General features: G+C 34.5%; 1 protein-coding gene across 3 annotated transcripts; it reads left to right on the forward strand.

Moving 5' to 3' along the window:
* The first annotated feature begins 8,342 nt into the window (after positions 1-8,342).
* LOC114171935 (uncharacterized) lies at positions 8,343-16,179 on the forward strand. 3 transcript variants are annotated; one of them, XM_085676258.1, is made up of 8 exons: positions 8,343-8,794; positions 10,179-11,210; positions 11,341-11,447; positions 11,529-11,605; positions 11,678-11,744; positions 14,969-15,056; positions 15,139-15,198; positions 15,397-16,179. In XM_085676258.1, exons 2-8 carry the CDS (start codon positions 10,347-10,349, stop codon positions 16,000-16,002), a joined length of 1,869 nt encoding a protein of 622 aa, XP_085532384.1. In that variant the 5' UTR covers positions 8,343-8,794; positions 10,179-10,346; the 3' UTR covers positions 16,003-16,179. The 3 variants fall into 3 exon arrangements, with proteins under 3 accessions (XP_085532384.1, XP_085532385.1, XP_085532386.1); XM_085676259.1 differs by having other exon boundaries at positions 8,343-8,768; XM_085676260.1 differs by having other exon boundaries at positions 8,343-8,731.
* The last annotated feature ends 1,062 nt before the right edge of the window (positions 16,180-17,241 follow it).

Genomic DNA, 17,241 nt, shown 5'->3' on the forward strand with positions numbered 1-17,241 from the left:
GGTCGTTGGCCCGTCCGGATCATCAAGCTCGTTTGTGTCGTCAAGCCTGTCTAGATCGTCGAGCTTATCGGGATGGTTAAGCCTGTTCGGGTCGTCAGGCCTGTCTGGGTCATCAAACACGACTAAGTCTTCAGGTTTGTCCATTTTGTTGGGTCGGTTCATGATTTTAGATGTGACCCAAACCAGAAAATGAAACATCAAGCTAAGAAAGAACAGTTTGATCACATTGCTGCTAACTTTGAACTCAAGTTTGGGGAAACTGTGAGTATGGTTCAACGGCGTGAAAGAATTCTTAGGGAGCTTTTTTATTCTAAGCAAAGGCAGCAGTTTTTCTAGAATAATCAACAAAGGATGATTCCACAACAAGCAAGGCCAAGCATAGCACCCAATTCAAGGCAATCACAATAGATGAGGCCACAAAATTTTGTGCCATAGCAGTAGTACAGAACTGACCCTACAATTGAAGTTGTGTTCAAGACTTGAAAACTCAAATAGGGCAGTTGGCTACCTCCATGAATGAGTTGATGCATAAGAAATCTAGAACCATCACAACCCAGCCCGTGATTAGCGCTAGGGAAAATCAGAACCAGTGATAGAGGCCTAGAAGAAACACCAAAAAGAGGAGTTTTTACATTCTGTTTTAGAAATTTTTTCTGACAGTGAATTTTCTTTTCTTTTTCTATTTTTCTTTGCTATTTTGATCCCCTTGCACCTTGAGGACAAGGTGTCATTTAAATGTGGGGGGAAAGGCTCTTAAATTTTTGAAATTCCTAGCTGATAGTAATTAGTTTGATCTTTTAAGGAATTTGAGTCAAAAAAAATTCTCTGATTTTGTTCCAGTTTTACTGTTTCAGTTTGAATTGCTTTTTCATCAGTTTACTAGTTCTCTTTTTTCTGTTTTGATCATGTTAATAGTATATATTAGTAGTTTAATTCCGTGTTTTGAATTTTGAATGGACTAATCAGGTTTCCTAGCTCTATATTATTCCTTTGTGCTGAATTTTTTAGTTTCACTAACCGTTTAATCTGTTTTGATTTTTTTTACTGTTTAAGCTTTCTTACATGTTTCCTTAGCTTTCCTAAGTTGTTTTGAGTTGTAGAAAAGTGTTTTTGAAAGTCTTTAGGTAGTTCTAACAGTTTTTAGCTATTAGAGTTGTTGTTTTCAGCTAGTTTTCTGGCTTTGAGCTATTTTTGCTCCCCTTCACAATTTCTCTCTGTTTTTCAAACTTCCTAACATCTTTCTTTTAAATTTTTTTTAGCTGTAGCAAGTTGGTTTAAGAGTTTTTAAAAAGTTTTAACAGTTTTTAGCTATTAGGAGTTGTTGTTTAGATTTCTAGTCTTCTTTTTCTCGGTTTATGTCAGCTTTCATTTTGAGTCAGTTTTCTTTTCTGTTTTAAACCTTTTAACATCTTTCCTTTGTTGTTTTAAGTCTTAGGAAGTTGCTTTTAAAGTCTTTTAATGGGTTTAAAGATGTTTGAGTATTGGAGTTTCTGTTGAGTCATTTTAATCAGTTTTCAGTTTTAAATTCTTCTCACAGTTCTCATTGTTTGTCATCTCATTGCCTGGCTGCTGAAAACAAATTTATGGATGACATTTATGTTTGGATCACGTGATGTACATGGAAATGGGAACGAGAAAATGCAGAGAAAGCTTGAAATCCGTCAATCTGAAATTTTAAGAAAAACATGGATAAAGCTACTTAAGTAAGAGTAAAATGTTAAAATTAATTTTTTTTCAAATATATCATACCATTATCCCCTTCCTCTAAACAAAATCATTTTCATTATCTGAAATCAATTATTAGGCTACCAATAATCAATTCTCTCTCTGGCATAATCTAGTTCACATTATGAATACCCAAAACTGATAGTAGAAGAGACATAAATGTAATTGGATAGTTGCCGGTGAAAGAGATGCATGAAATCAATTACGTTAAATCATTCCAAAAGTCTTCCTCTTTTTATTTGACTCAATTTGATCCCTAATTTTGAAAAATAGCAACAATTCAGCTATAATCGTTAACTATGTCAGTGACGGTTAAATGAACAGTGACTAGGCATGTTGATGTGTTGTTTTTAAGTGATGTGGCTTTAGTTGAAATAATGAGCTGGAAAAAATTATATTAGTTGAATAATATAATTAGGGATTGGACAGAATAGAAGGGGACGAAAATCTGATTAGGGGAAACGAAACGATTTAGGGTTCTTTGAGAAGATAAGAGAAGAGAAGAGAAGGGGGAGGAGGGTGTTCAAATCCAAATACAATTGTGGTAGTCGTTGGTCTAAATCGCGCGTTCATTTAAATAGAAGGGGGGAAAAGGTGAGTTTCTCTCTATAATATGTTCATTTGTTTTGTTCGTTGTGTGTTGTGGTGTTTGTATTTTGGGGAAGCAGAATATTGGTCATGGGGCTTGTGTGTTTTGGGGGAACCACAGTATTGATTATGGGGTGAAGGTGTTTAAATATGGTTATGTTGACCCACCATATGGAAATGCTTTTACGATGTGGTCCCCCATGTTTAAGGTCGTGTTGAAGTGTCTCTTTCAGTGTGGTTTGTATTTAATATATTTTTTTTTGTCGGTATTTGATTAATATATAGGTGATGAATACATATTTTTGCCCTCATTTAATGTTTAATTCTGGGTATTTAATTGAATTTGTGTGCTTAAAGATTGATTTAATTGAGATTTCCTATAATTGGGTTTATTGAGCATGAGATACAAAAACATGTTAAAAATAGCTTTTTAGTTGCATAAATGTTCTTTGGATATTTTGAGTGTGTTAGTGTAGTGGCAGCTAAGTTAAGCTCATGGAGGTGTGGAAATAAATTGCTTAAAGTTTCATGACACCTTAAAGATAAATCCAAGAATAAGAAATTATCAAAAGCACAAAAATCCTAGCCAAGCATTCTTTGAAGACGGCAAGAAAAGCTTGAAAAAGTGAAGAAGTTTGGCTAAACCAAGAAGAGAGCAACAAAAAAATTGGACCTTGCGATTTTCTTTATCTTTATGATAGAACATAATTTGGGAAAAATATATCTTCAAATATTTTATTTAATATTTTTAAATAATTATCTTATTTAACTATATCATAAAATATTAAAAGATAATAACTACCAAATCTTTTTAAATATGACAAGATCTTTTTGAATCTTTTTAGATCCACAACAAACAAATATATCTTAAAGATATTGGATTATTTAGAAGATAATTTGAGGAGATTGCAAAGGGTTGATTTGGAAAATTAATACAAATATTAATTGGTGATAATTTATCATATACTTTTGATTAATTAATTAATTTAATTATATTAGATATTGATATTATCAACCAACTATATTTGTCAAATAGTCTATATCTCTCCAAATATTTTTAAATATTTAGCTTTATCTTTATTTTAAAAGATATTTGAGAGATTTTAGCAACCGAAAAGTCCAGTCCAAGTCCTATATAAAGAGAACAAGGGGGAAGCAAAAAGAACAAGCTCGGGAATTCGGAGTTCGGGAACCCTTAAGGGGGGCCTAATTTCGTTTCCTTTCTCTCTCTATTCTTCTTTTATTTTATTTTATGTTTCATGAAGTGCTAAACTTCTTGGGTTGATTCCATTGTAATTTCATTATGGATTCTGAGTTAGAATGAAATAATTTATTTGTTCTTTTTATTATTGTTGAGGTTTTAATTCATCTATGTCTTTTATCATTGAATCACTTAAAAAGTAATAATTTTAAATCTATATACATGTTGATCATATGAGTTCAAGGGTTTTTAAATTGAATTTAGACTTTACTTTGATTTTATTTAGAAACTTTCATGTGATTGAATGAGTTTTTACCAATATTTGAGACTTTACTTTGATTAAAGGTATTTACTTTAACGAAAATTAATTGAGACTTTAGTTTGATTAATTAAGCTTTTTATTTAGTGAGGAGATAAAAGAATAAACATGATTAGGCATAGTAAAATTTGATTGAGACTGTACTTTGGTTGAATTTACTGTGGATAATCTAAAAGTTCTCACTTTTAATTGAGACTGTACTTTGGTTAAAAGTGAGAACGCCAACAAATTAATTGAGCCTTTACATTGGTTAATTTGTAAATCTACAAAAATAATTAATTGAGCAATAATATTTAGATAACCGATGATGAATCTATTTTGAAAAAGCAATGGAATCAATCTATTTTCTTTACTATTGTTTCTATCTTATTTTATCTTTTTATCTTAATCCTCCCATATTTTTATTATTTTATTTGACTAACCGTTTTGTATATATTTTATAAGAACTAACTTGTTAAAAATCAATTTCGTGTTCGTTGGGAGATGACTTTGGATTACTTTACCCTTTCTATTTATTGACTACTATCTTAGCAATATTGACGTTGCTATAATTTAGTAGTACTAATTTGATCGCGTCAACGACAGCGTTATAAATAGGTTTATGTATCTATCTTTATACTTGTTTGCATCATGGACGGGGATTTTGAGGTGGTTTTTCACCATGGAGGTAAATTCTTAAGTGATGGGAAGTTGCGGTACAAAGGGGAAAGTACTACGTTGTCCTTCGACCTAGACATTTGGAGCTACTATGTTGTTTTAAGTGTGATAAAAGGGTTAGGGTATGTTGGAGAGAATCAATTGTGGTTCTCTATAGGAAGTGTTTTAGTGTTGGATGACATATTGCAGCTTCTATGTGATGACACTGGTGCGATGCATATGGTTAATATCGCGAGGCTAAAGGGTCAGGTTCATTTATTTGTGGAACTCACATTGTCTGAACCCCAGGTGATTGAAATGTTGGAATATTTTATGGATGAACCTGACACACAAGAGGAGGGGGCTGCAGCTAGTTTAGGAGAGGGTGTTGAGTGTGAAGGTGAAGGTGAAGGTGATGCTGAGTTAAGGGAGGAGGGAGGACAATGTGAGAGTGTTGCTGTTTTAGGAGATGTTGTTCAATGTGAAGGTGATGCTAAGTGTAAGACTCGAGAAATTTAAATAATTAATTAAATAATTATTTAATAAATGCGAGTAGTAGGAGTCTTTAAGGCATTTAATGCGGATTACTATGACGTGGAAAAGTACTAGCTCAAGTGGTTGAGAGTACTTGATTGTGTGAGAGGACTTGGGTTCAAGTCTTATGTATACCATTTGTGTGTCATTTAATTATTATTGTTTTTAATAATATGCTAGAGCATGTTGAGTGATAATATAATCATAAAATTATATTAATCATCACGAAACATGAAGTGGTTGAATGGTGGAACATTGATTTGGTCTTGGCAAGGTAAGGGGTTTAAACCTTGGTGAACCCAAATTAAACTTTATTTTTGCCAAAATGTTATTTGGCATGAAGGTGAAAGGGCAAGGAAACCCTAGCAGCCAAGGGAGGTCTGGAAAACTATCATAAGACAACAAATTGAATGGCATTAACCTTAGTTTAATTGTACTTTCGTTTTGCATCATTAAACCCACATTAAGACACCAATTATTGACCAATTAAGGGAAAAAGAGAGAGGTTTTGTGTCAGAGTAAGGTGAGTATATTGAGTGGGGCATTGAGGCTAAATTGAGGAGAACTAAGGAAGGCCATTGGAAGCAAGGGAGAACCAAGGGCTACTCAAGTTTTAAGCAAAGGAAACCAGGTTAGGGGAGCTGGACTCCGTCCTTTTTACTTGTGTTGTTAATATTGCATGATTAATTGAATAATTGGATGCATGTAATGGAATAAAACTGTGCAAATTCACGTTTCTGGAAATTTTCCAGAAACCACCTGGCGGGTGATGAATTTCCACTAGGCGACTCATCCCAGTTATGCTAATTTTGGGTTCCGGAGATGGAACCGCCTAGCGGAACGAGACGGTCCGCCAGGCGACACTTGGTGATTTACACAATTTTGGGTTTTCTAATGAGGAGCCTGGCGGTGGTGATTGAACTGCCAGGCGACGCGAGCCATATTGGCTCGATTTTGCTGTTTTTGGGGTTTTGGGATATGTTGGTTAGCGTAATTGGTATTGTGATTACGAATTCATCAAAAAGAGATGATTAAATTGTGAACTTTTAGTGCGACACGAGAGAATTAAATGAAAGTGGTGATATATGAACCAATCTTAAGGTTGGCACATTGGGGGGTTTCATGATTATGTGTGTTTATGGTAACTTGGTCATAGAATTGTGTTGGATATAGTCTAGTTGGAGTCTTGGTATCACGATGAAGTGGATCATGTAAGAAATAGTGAGCTTAGGCAGAGGAAAGTTTCAAGAAATAGGTAGTAGGGCAGTGCAGGTGCAGAAATTCTGGAATTTCACCAGAACCGCATGCACCGCCTGGCGGCACGGGGCTCGCCTCTAGACGCCACCGTAGAGACTGGGATTTGATGTGGTCGCGAGTGTTAGTTTATGGTTCTGGATTTTTGGTGAGTCAGGTCGTGCTAATTGGGGAATTGGAAGGATTAATTGAATAGAAGCATAGGTGATAATATATTGGGTTAGGGGTGTAATCTCTAGGATTTGAATGGAAGATGACTGTCATGGTAATGCAGTAGGAATTGCAGTTAGAGTGAGATATAAAGTGTGGATAATCTACTGTAATATGAATCATAATAAGACATTGCTAGGGTAAATAGGGGATGGTGAGAGTAATTGGAATTGAGAAATGTGAAGAATGATGTAAATATGACTAGGTGATGGGGGCCATGTCACGTAGAATTTGGGGAAGGCTTGGTAACAATTGGTAAATTAATAGAAGGAAGGGAATGAAGCTAATAGTGGTAATCTGATTTAGACATGTTGAATCTACGACTTAAATCAAAGGACTATAAGTGAATAAAGGTAAGAAGGAAATTGTATGCCAAGGAATACAATGTATAGACTAGTAAAGTACTGAATAGAAGGGTAATAGATACTCTGGAAGTGTGTAAGTGCGTGACTGGAAGATTGTAAATAAATAAAGTTCAGAAAAACAGTACAATTGTTGTACTGGTGTCGCGCTTGGCGATAGAGCTGAAGCCGCCAAGCGATAGCTGCCCAACAAAGAGCTACTGGAATGTGTGCTCCTGGTGGTGACGGTCTTCCCGCCAGGCGGTATCTGCAACGTGGATGAATCAGAGGCGCTACACGCTTGGCGGTACGCATCACCCGCCTGGTGGTATGTGTCCCCCGCCAGGCGATTTTACTGCAGCAACCTTGGGTTGTTGTTTCTGCGTGCGTGATCTACAAGGCTTTTAAGATACTTTAAAGGTCGGTTTGCTGGTGTTCCTTGAGTTGAGCTTGGAACGTATCCCTTGAGTTGAACTCGGGATAGGAGTTAAGCACGTGACATTCCTCGAGGTGAGCTCAGAATGACATCCCTTGAGTTGAGCTCGGGATGGCGGATGAACACGAGGAACCCTTGAGTTGAGCTCAAGTTGGCGAGTGTTGCCGGTGTGAGTGTGCTGGTTGTGGCCAGTACGGATGGGTCCAAATGAATTGTCCTCCTCAATAATTAGCTGACGAGTTTGGTAGTCTTGGAACGTTATGACTATGTTCGTATTTGGAAACTCCACCTAGCGTTACAGCGTGTGATCCGTAGCATGGTTTCCCGCACGTGCTCTATCGGTTGTGGCCGATAGGTATGGCAGCAAGACATCTTGAGGTACTCACTAAAAGACATAGAACACGAATAACATGGTTGTGGCCATGTGGTTTGGAATCAAAGGAAGGAATTCCTTTGGTGTGTTTGTGTGATATATATATATATATATATATACCTGTGCCATATATACATTTTTATTTTATTAGTTCACCCTATCTGCTTGTGTTTGGCGATGATCGTGTACGTGGTACACGGGAGCAGATGATGTTGCAAGTGGATCTGGTGAAACTTAGCAGCGGAGCGGGGAAAACTCATGGGAACAGTTTTATAGAGTTTTATCATTCATGGTTTTGGAATAAAGATGTAAACTATTATGAAACTGTTTTGGTATTTTATTGAATTTTGAGAAGATTTGAACTTAGTGTTATCTTTACTATGAAATAAATTATTTAAAATTTCTCTCGTTTTTGGAAAATGGATTTATAATAAATGTGATTTTATTTTCTCATTTTATTTTATTATTTAATTCCATAATATCAGGTTGAGATGTTTCATTTGGTATCAGAACAATGATTTTTAAAATATTTTTGAACCTTGATAAATGAACTTGACGTGTTTCGATTGTAATTTATGTGATGTGGTACTTGACTCTATATCTCTAATCTTAATAACTCAATATTAATAACGGTCAACACTTCGATTAAATGAAATAGAATTTGTAAAAAGAAAATAAAAAACTTAAAATGAAAAATAATAACTTTAGTCTATGACCCAACTTGGGCTTAAAAAAAAAAGAAAAATGATAACACTTCTCCACTAACTCACGAAAAACCTCACTGGAACCAAACCCTCACAGAACAATCCCCTTCTCCGATTTCTCTCTCTTGTCGTTCCTCCTCCGCAAGGCGCCACGCCTCAGCCTCCTGAAACTTCATCTACCACGATCATCGGCGTCAACTGCCAGAGCTCGCGAACTGGGCCTCCGACGGCAAGAGCCGCCGCTCGCCCTCGCCAACTACCGTTGGAACCTCACTAGTGCGGTACCTGAGCCCTAAGCTGCCAGTCGCCACCTTAATAGGTCTCAAATTTAGTTCTTTGAAATCAAGTTCGTGCATGAAGCACGAATCTTCAACTAGAAATTTGAGAAGCTCAAACCCGCTGCCGAGGAGGTGAGCTCGTGGTGGCGTTAATGCTTCCCCTGTGAAGGTCAAAGACGGTGTTGTGATTCTCCTGTGAGATTTTTAACGTCGTTCATTATAAAATTGCAAGACATTTGTTTATTTTGATACATTTGTTTGGGATTGGTACTGGTTTGGTGTTCTGAAATTGCAAGATTTGGTTTTCCAGTGTAGTTGTAATTGCACCTTTATTGTGTGTTTATTGGTTTAGGTCTTTCACACACACACACATATATATATACTTGGAATACTCCAAGTGTGAGTTAAATCCCATATTTTATAGAATAGACAAAGTTAAATATTATATAAGATGAAAGGCCTATAACTCCATTGGCTTAAGATTTTAGATTTTGAGGATAAAAATAGTAAAAATTGTGTCAAACGTCTTATATGTGTAAGACCAATGTCATATATATAGAACCATAATTAATGACTATAACCCACCCATCAATATGTGATTATGTGAGTTTTTAGGGTATAGAAAGAGGGCTATGGATACTGATGTGATGGATTTATTTAGAAATAAAACAGTCAAGAATTATAGAATACATTGAAATATTTTGGAGAAGGGTTTTGGGTGAAGATAAAGAGTGAAAGAGATCTAGAGATAGTTTTGGTTACGTGGAAACATTAAATGGGACAACATCTTATTTAAAATTTACGAGGGTTAAAATTAACCATTTTAAAAGATTCAAAACTAAATGAAGTTAAATTTAGAACCATAGAAAGGTATATTATTCCTAAAGAAATAGGAAAGGAAGTCACCCGTAACACTAATGTAATTGAATATATGATATTTTTCACTTTTCATAATAAGATTATGTACCAACTTTTACTTTCACATTTTGTGTCATTAGGTTTTTTATTTTGTAATTGAGATTGAGAGAAGTCACTTAGTTGTTAAAAACTTCTGTTTTGACCTTTTGTTCATGTTTTGTACATCTTTGTAATTAAAAAAAAAAACTAAGGTAATTGTATATGTAGTTCCATGGTAGACATATGTTGGACTGTTACTATTGGCTTATTCATAGAGTTTGGTCATGTTAAATAACTTTTCTTTATACTGTTTTGGGTTCAAACATTGTAACAGCTTAAGCCATGATATCATTCCCTCCAAATCTGACCATCAAAGTTTGTGCATATTCGTTTTTTCTTTGAGTAAAATGTTCATACTACAGTTGGAATCTGTTTAGAAAATGGGCTTAATTAGTAACTGTCTATTGGCTTAATTAGAAAATGTTCCTTTGTCACCTCTTTTTTATTTGTCTTATTATTCTCTCTCAATTGGTAAGCCTTCTTTCTCAACAGTTATTTGCCTCTGATTGTCACCTCTTTTTTATTTGTCTTGTCATTGTCTCTCAATTGGTTGTTGTTCTTCCTCAGTTGTTTGGTTCATTTCTTAACTGATATTTCCAATCTTGTTAAATTTGGCATGCAGGCAGATTCCATATATTTAATGATCGCAATTGTGTTTAATGGAGGTTGCTGTCCTTTTTTGCTTTGACCACGTTCAGAGTTATTGTGTTCCTTCCCACCCTTCAGATTCGAAAACTGTGTTTAACTGAAACTTTGAATTGTATAAGTTTCTTGTGTTTATGTTAACATAATGGCTAACAATGCCAACTCCTCCTCCAAAACCCAACCCCCTTATGCTCCTAATCCTAACCATCAAAATTTCTTACAAAACAATGGTGTGGGCATGACACCCCAGCCCCAATTTTGTTCTGGCAACCACCAAAGCCAAAGCCTGTCACCCCCTTTTATGCAGCGACTACCTATGAATGTGGCACCTTTCATGAATGCTGCAAATCATAATCATTTTCCCTTGCAAAACGATCAGATGCATCTGTGTCAAATGGGTATGCCTGGTCATCAACAGGGTCAACCCCTTGTGGGGGTTTTAGGTCCCCAAAATAACGTTGGCAATCCCAATTACAGCAATCCAATGTATCCTGTTCAGGGACAAGTCATACTGAATGCAGCTCAAATCAATTTGTCTCATTTACAGGGACAAATGTTGGCACAGAGTATTTTGAATATACTTCAGCCGTCTAATGTGAATATGAGTATGCCAAATGGCCAATTTCGTGCCCCTTATCCTATGCAGAATATGAATCAACAGTTACCTACACAAATGTCAAGCCCTTCTCAAGTGGTTCCGCATGGCATGCATCCTGGTTCCTTCCCCATGTTTGGGTTTCCAAACCAACTGCCTCAGGCTATGGTCCCTCAGAGTTCATTACTTTCTCCAAGTCCACAGTTAGGTTTTGAGCCTGGAAGGCATGTCCGGCTGCATATTGACCCGAACGAGAAAAACCTTGCTCCACCAAACGTGAATGCAAATGCTTTTGTATCACAGTCGCCTTTTTCATCTCATCAATTACAAGGGAATACTTATGGGTCACTTAATTCTGATTTGGCTCATACAAGTAACTCTCAACCTCCTGCACTTTTAAATTCGCACTCACAGGTATTTAAACTGAAGTGTTTTATGTCTTTTCAATGTATGTTAGCAGAATTTATTGTTCTACTACATGTAAATACTATTGTAAATGAAGCTGTGGTATTATATTTACTGCAAATCTCAATAATTGTTGCAGGTGAATCCTTATGGAAATATTAAAACTAATGTTCCAAATACCAACTGGAATGGATCACCCAGCAAAAACTTCAAAAATAGACCAACACGAGGGGGGTTTAAAGGAGGGTATGTTATTTTTTTTTCTCTTTGTTACTCTTGATCACTTGCATGTTTTTCCTCGGCGTTACAATTGTCCTATTTCTTTAGATTCCAGAAGTCTAAATTTAATGATGTGAATAATGGAAAGCGCAGAACTGGGTTTCTTAAAGATCATAATGGAAGAGGTTTGAACTTTTCTACCTTGTTACCCAGATGAAATATTTTCTATGGTTAGGCTAATGTTGTGATGGAAACAGGCCCTTACAGTGGGAGGGCAGCACAGGATAGTGTAAGATCAAAGGAACTTAAGCAGCAACTAGAAAGGTAGCTTCTGCTTCACTTTCTGATTCTTTTTTATCTGGTACCAGTCTATTACTTGTTTGCAGTCCTTTTTTAATTGTCTTTGTTGATAATGATAATGTGTAACAACGAGATGCTAATTAAATAGTTCTTAGTTTATTTGTTACTTCCTGAAATTGAAGGTTATTTTACATTGCTGATTCTGGAGTGCTAAAAATGATGCTAGTAGATATCAACTGAATGTAATATTTTCTTGAAAATGTGAGAATTTACTTGAAAAAGAATGATGTACACCACAAAAGTAGAACAATGTTAATAGAAAATTCTCGCCACTCAGCTAGAAGTTTTGGCATATTATCCTTGATTCTGTGTACAAATGTCCAGTTTTCTTAACTGTCATTACTCACTACCTATGGGCCATAGGGAAAGCCAACTCTATATTTAACCCTTATTTGTAACCAGCTCTAATACATGCATTAATCAACTATTCATTTTAGCTAAAGGTTAGCAATGTAAAAATTGTTGGCATATAAGCATATTGTAGTACAGGAAAATATTTCGGTCTATTTTAATTTTGAACTGTGAGATGAAGCATGGTAGTCAGAAAACATCTGAGACTGAAAATACTAGATGGACATAATGGTAACCATCAAGCCATGTTACAGGCTCACAATTGTGTCCACCACTGTACTTTGTAGGTCATGCTTTGAACATCTCTGAAAACAAAAGTTTATTTGGGATGACTGCACACACTCTTGCAGTGTATGTGGCATTAAGGGTCCAACAATGGTAACTTTTTTTTCCTTTTAATGGTTCTTATATAGATTCATGGGTATTTGATATTGATGATTAGGTGTTAAGAGGAGTTCCTTGGGTAGTTAAATTTAGTTTTAGAAGTTGACCTTATGTTTTTCTTTTAATAGCCATAATAAGCAAGGAATTTGATATGGTTTTACACACATGATTCAAAGACTAAGCTACAGGACATGCTTGTTCTCCTCCTTCCCATTTATCTCAACACACTTCTCCTAACCCTAACTACTATAGAATTCTTACCAAAATGGGGCATGCTTGCCTTTGTTTGAGTTTGCCACCAAGACATGTCATCGGGTTCTAATATTAGGAATTTTCTACGAGGATATATTGAAGAGATTTAATACCAATGAGTTAGAGCAAATCCATATAAGAAAGCATGGCACCATTTTCAACCCAAAATCTTAAGGATTTGTGTTTGTGGGTCTTTTTACCTTATACATCACTCAACTTTTTCATTTTTACTCAATGAGGAACTTTCAACTCATACTTAAATTTCTAACTAGCCAAAATATAATAGAGACCAAACAAAGATGATTTTTCTCCCAATTAACATTTTCTAGTTTGTTATGTTTAGGAATCATGGTAGGAAAAATACCAATTGATGCAGATGATGCAGGGTTTGTCATAGATAGGAAATCCACCTTAGGATATTTGCATGTTCTTGGGTAGAAATTTGGTGAGGAAAAGTAAGAAACAAAATGTTGTTGCAAGGTCTAGTGTAGAGGCTAAATTCCAAGCTATGTGAATTGTTATGGATGAGAATTATTCTAAATGATCTTAAAGTGGCATGTTAAGAACCTATGATTCTTTATCTTTTGTGATAATAAGTCAGCTATTAGCATTGTTCACAATCCAGTTCAGTATGATAGACCAAACACATAGAGATAGATCGACACTTAATTAAATAGAAATTAGATAGTGGCCTTGTTACTACTTGTTATATCCCATCTGAACTTCAGTTAGCAGATTTGTTTACAAAAGGTCTTCCTAGTAAGTGATTTCATGATTTCACATGCAAGTTAGGAATGATAGATATCCATTCCACTAGCTTGAGGGGGAGTGTTGTTAGGATATTAAATTACTAGAAGTTGTTAGTAGATTCTAAAGATCTCTTGTAATTATTACTTTAAGGTTTGAGTTCTCTATATATAGAAGTGGATGTACTGTTTTGAATCAATTGAATAAAAATCTTCTTTCGTTTACATTAATTCTTTCAAGTATGATAGTAGAGCGGGTGTATGTGGGGTGGTGGCAACAACAATAAGGGTAGTGAAAATGGTAACAGAGGCAATAATGGGAGGGATGGTGGCAAGAGCAGGGACAATTATGACAGGGGTGGTGACAATGATAATAATGGAGTTGGAGTGGTGTGAGAGTAGAAAGGTAGACTATTCTATCATGTTGCCTTCTAATCTAGCTCTTTTCATAGGATAAGAAATACATCCCACTAAGATAGATAGTAGAATTAGGGATGACAAATAAATCTACACTCGAGGAAATCTGTGGATAAAATTCGTAACAAATTCTAAAAGAATATTATTAATGGATAACCATGGATAATGGACAAGAGTATTTCAATTACTCGGTTCTTAATAAAACGGGTATGGATATCATGGTATCCAACCCACATATACTTGCTAATCATTATTAGTGAATTTTATTTGAATATTTGAAGAAACAAGTGGTAAAAAATTTAGTCACGAGTGAGAGAAGTATTATTCATTAAAGAATGTTTTAGAATTTGATTTTATATATTTATATTTGTTTTCTTTAGACCTATGAAATTTAAATTATTTCTAGAAAGATTAATTCTTTAAAACTTATTCTTTGGCGCAACTCAATTAAAGAAATCATATATGTTGCACCAAACAATTGATTAATAGAATCTTTTTTGCAAAGATGCTCTCGACTAGAAAGGTGAAACAGTTGGCAAAGACTTACATATGGAAATTTCTGTTGGAGGGAAATTTTCCAAATTGATTCTTGTAATGGAGGCATGATAAACAGATAATACATCTAGTATAGTATTTTTAACTTTTGCATTCAACATGGACATAAGTATGTGTTGTGTGTAAGACAAGTGTGGTAGTCAAACAACACATGTGGTTCTATATAATTACATCGTCCTGCCTCCCTTCAACATATTGAATCAATAAGGTTGTGGCCTTTCACAATTTCGGTACCAGACTTGTGATTTTTGTCCAAATAAATGTTTTCCAGAATCCAGATAACCTTCTAAATGAAATTAGATTTGCTTTTGGTGTTATTTTTATAAATTGTCTGCTTTCTTATTAGATTTTTATTGTCTTTTCACTATTAAATTACTTTTCTTAAACTTCGAATTTCTCAACTTATTCTTTTATACTGAAAATACCTTAACTCTAACCCTGATTTTTTAATGATTGCTATTATTTCATTTCTTGAATGGTTAGATCTTTCTCTGTGACTTACACTGAGCAAGAAATCAAACAATGGCGTGAAGCACGGAAAAAGAATCATCCTTGTAACAACTTTCAGAAGGTTGTAAACAAACTGATGTATCTACTGCTTGTGTTTATCAGATGTTATTTTCTAAATATCAATTCCTGAATACTAATTGCAGAGGCACTGTGAATGGCCGATGGACTCCAAGGTCATTAAAAGGGAGGTCTTACAAAGAGAGGTATACTTAGAGGGATGTTATTAGCATGTAACACTTCCCAATATAATATTATCATGTAAAATTTAATAATGTTGTTCAATATATAAGTTAAGAAAATAGGCTTTTTTAGCAGGAAATATATGTGCTGACATAAATATTCCTTGAACTCAGCAAATGGTATTCCAATTCATTAGCAGTGTATATATCTTGTCTTTGCAGCTTAAGGAGGTTTTAGCAAAGCAAGCTGAATTGGGAATCGAAGTTGCTGAAATACCATCACACTACTTTAAGAATTCTGATAATCAAGGTCTTCAGAATGAAGGGAAAAACAAATTTAGTGACAAAAGAAAGTTCCAAAACAAGTTCAACAAGAAATTAGACAGAAAAGGTCGGTTCGGCAAGAAGCAAAAGTTTGCTGACTTTTCAGAAAGCCCTTCATTAAAAATGAGGAAGCCAACTTTATTGCAGAAACTCTTGAGTGCAGATATAAGCAAGGATAAGAGCCACCTGTTTCAGGTTTTCAGGTTCATGGTAATAAATTCTTTCTTCAAACATTGTCCTGATAAGCCACTTAGATATCCATCAGTCATGGTTAAAGAGAACTGGTCTGAAGTTGACACTAAAAAAGATGTTCCTAAACGCGGGAACGAGGGAGCTGTCAAAAAAATTGCTAGCCTAAATAATGATGATCATAGTAGTGAAGACGAAGACAGTGATGTGGATGAGAATGACTCTATTGTACATAATAATCCACACAAAGAACTTTTTTCCTTGGTTAAAGAAGGATTTGAGAAATCTGATGAAGAGGGAGAAATTTTAGAATGAAATTCGAATATTGGTGCTCCACTTTTTGCAGCAAAGTTTTGAATACTGTAGTGGTAACATTTTTTGTTTAGTCATTTGTTTCCCTTATGGTTTTACCATCATGCGTAATGTTACAGTAAATATATTTTTGCAGCAAAGGTTTCTTAATACTAATATTACACACTATATTTGCGCAAATGTCTATCTGCTGCTTTTAGCAAAGGATTCAAAGATTAGGGAAAGTTTAAGTAGATATTTTTAATATATTTTGATTTGATTTCTTATTTACTATCCGAGCCTTTTTCCCATTTTTTCTTATTTTTCTTTTCTGCTAACATGTTTTTTTTACTATTACCATTTTTTTCTCTATTTGCACATTTCAGTAAAATTTTCCTCTCCATATTATGTGTATATATATATATATATATATATATATATATATATATATATATATATATATATATATATATATATATATATATATATGAGAAAAAACGAAAGAGATAATGAGAAGCGTCAAAAGTAGATTAACCCTCAAACTTACATTTTCTTTTTCTAAGTTTCGTCCTAAACTTTTTATATAGTTATTACAAATATTCATTCAGATATCATTAATTTATTTATAGAAGGTTGCATATTGTATACTACATTTAAATAACTTATTAATTCAAGTAAGGGTGACTTTTCCTACACCACCATAAGATATGAAATTCCTATATTAAATCTCATTAAAATTATAATAAAAATTCCTACACCTTATTAATATTTTCGATTTTTGGTTGGGTATTCCAGAAGTAATTTCTGGATTTAGAATACAAATATTTTCGAATTTTGAAATAATTTCTGAAACACTTGTTTTGGATTTTTTTTTTTTATTCCGAAATGGTTGGTACGGAAGGTATTTTTAATATGGATGGCACAAGCGCAAGGGGAAGGGGAAATGGGAATGAAAAGTAATTTTGGATTTTTACTTTGAATTAGGGGTAAAAGGGGAAATTTAAAGTATACGGGGTGCTGGAAGAAAAAAAAGTGGTGCGGGAAGTAGCAGCCTTCAAGTAATATGATTGTTACTAAGATTAGTTTTTCAAGCTTAGACAAAATTAATTGGGCTGCAGCATTTTTCTTTATTAAATGCATTTAAGTGTTAGATTGTCAAGGTTGTGTTTATAGTTCTTTATGAAGTATGTAATTGTATTAAAACACACGTACTCATATTTCAAGCATTTCAACAACTTGTATTTCTTTATTTGTAGAAGGTTA

The sequence above is a fragment of the Vigna unguiculata genome, chromosome 7 (genome assembly GCF_037176805.1).
Source record: "Vigna unguiculata cultivar grain cowpea cultivar isolate G323 ecotype 2 chromosome 7, ASM3717680v1, whole genome shotgun sequence".
NCBI lineage: Eukaryota > Viridiplantae > Streptophyta > Magnoliopsida > Fabales > Fabaceae > Vigna > Vigna unguiculata.

Excerpts from the sequence above, each read along its gene's own strand:
- LOC114171935 (XM_085676258.1), top strand. The coding sequence starts at position 10,347 with ATGGCTAACAATGCCAACTCCTCCTCCAAAACCCAACCCCCTTATGCT. Across the intron at positions 11,606-11,677 it reads TAAAGATCATAATGGAAGAG|GCCCTTACAGTGGGAGGGCA; the intron begins GTTTGAACTTTT and ends TGATGGAAACAG. Across the intron at positions 15,057-15,138 it reads CTTGTAACAACTTTCAGAAG|AGGCACTGTGAATGGCCGAT; the intron begins GTTGTAAACAAA and ends TACTAATTGCAG.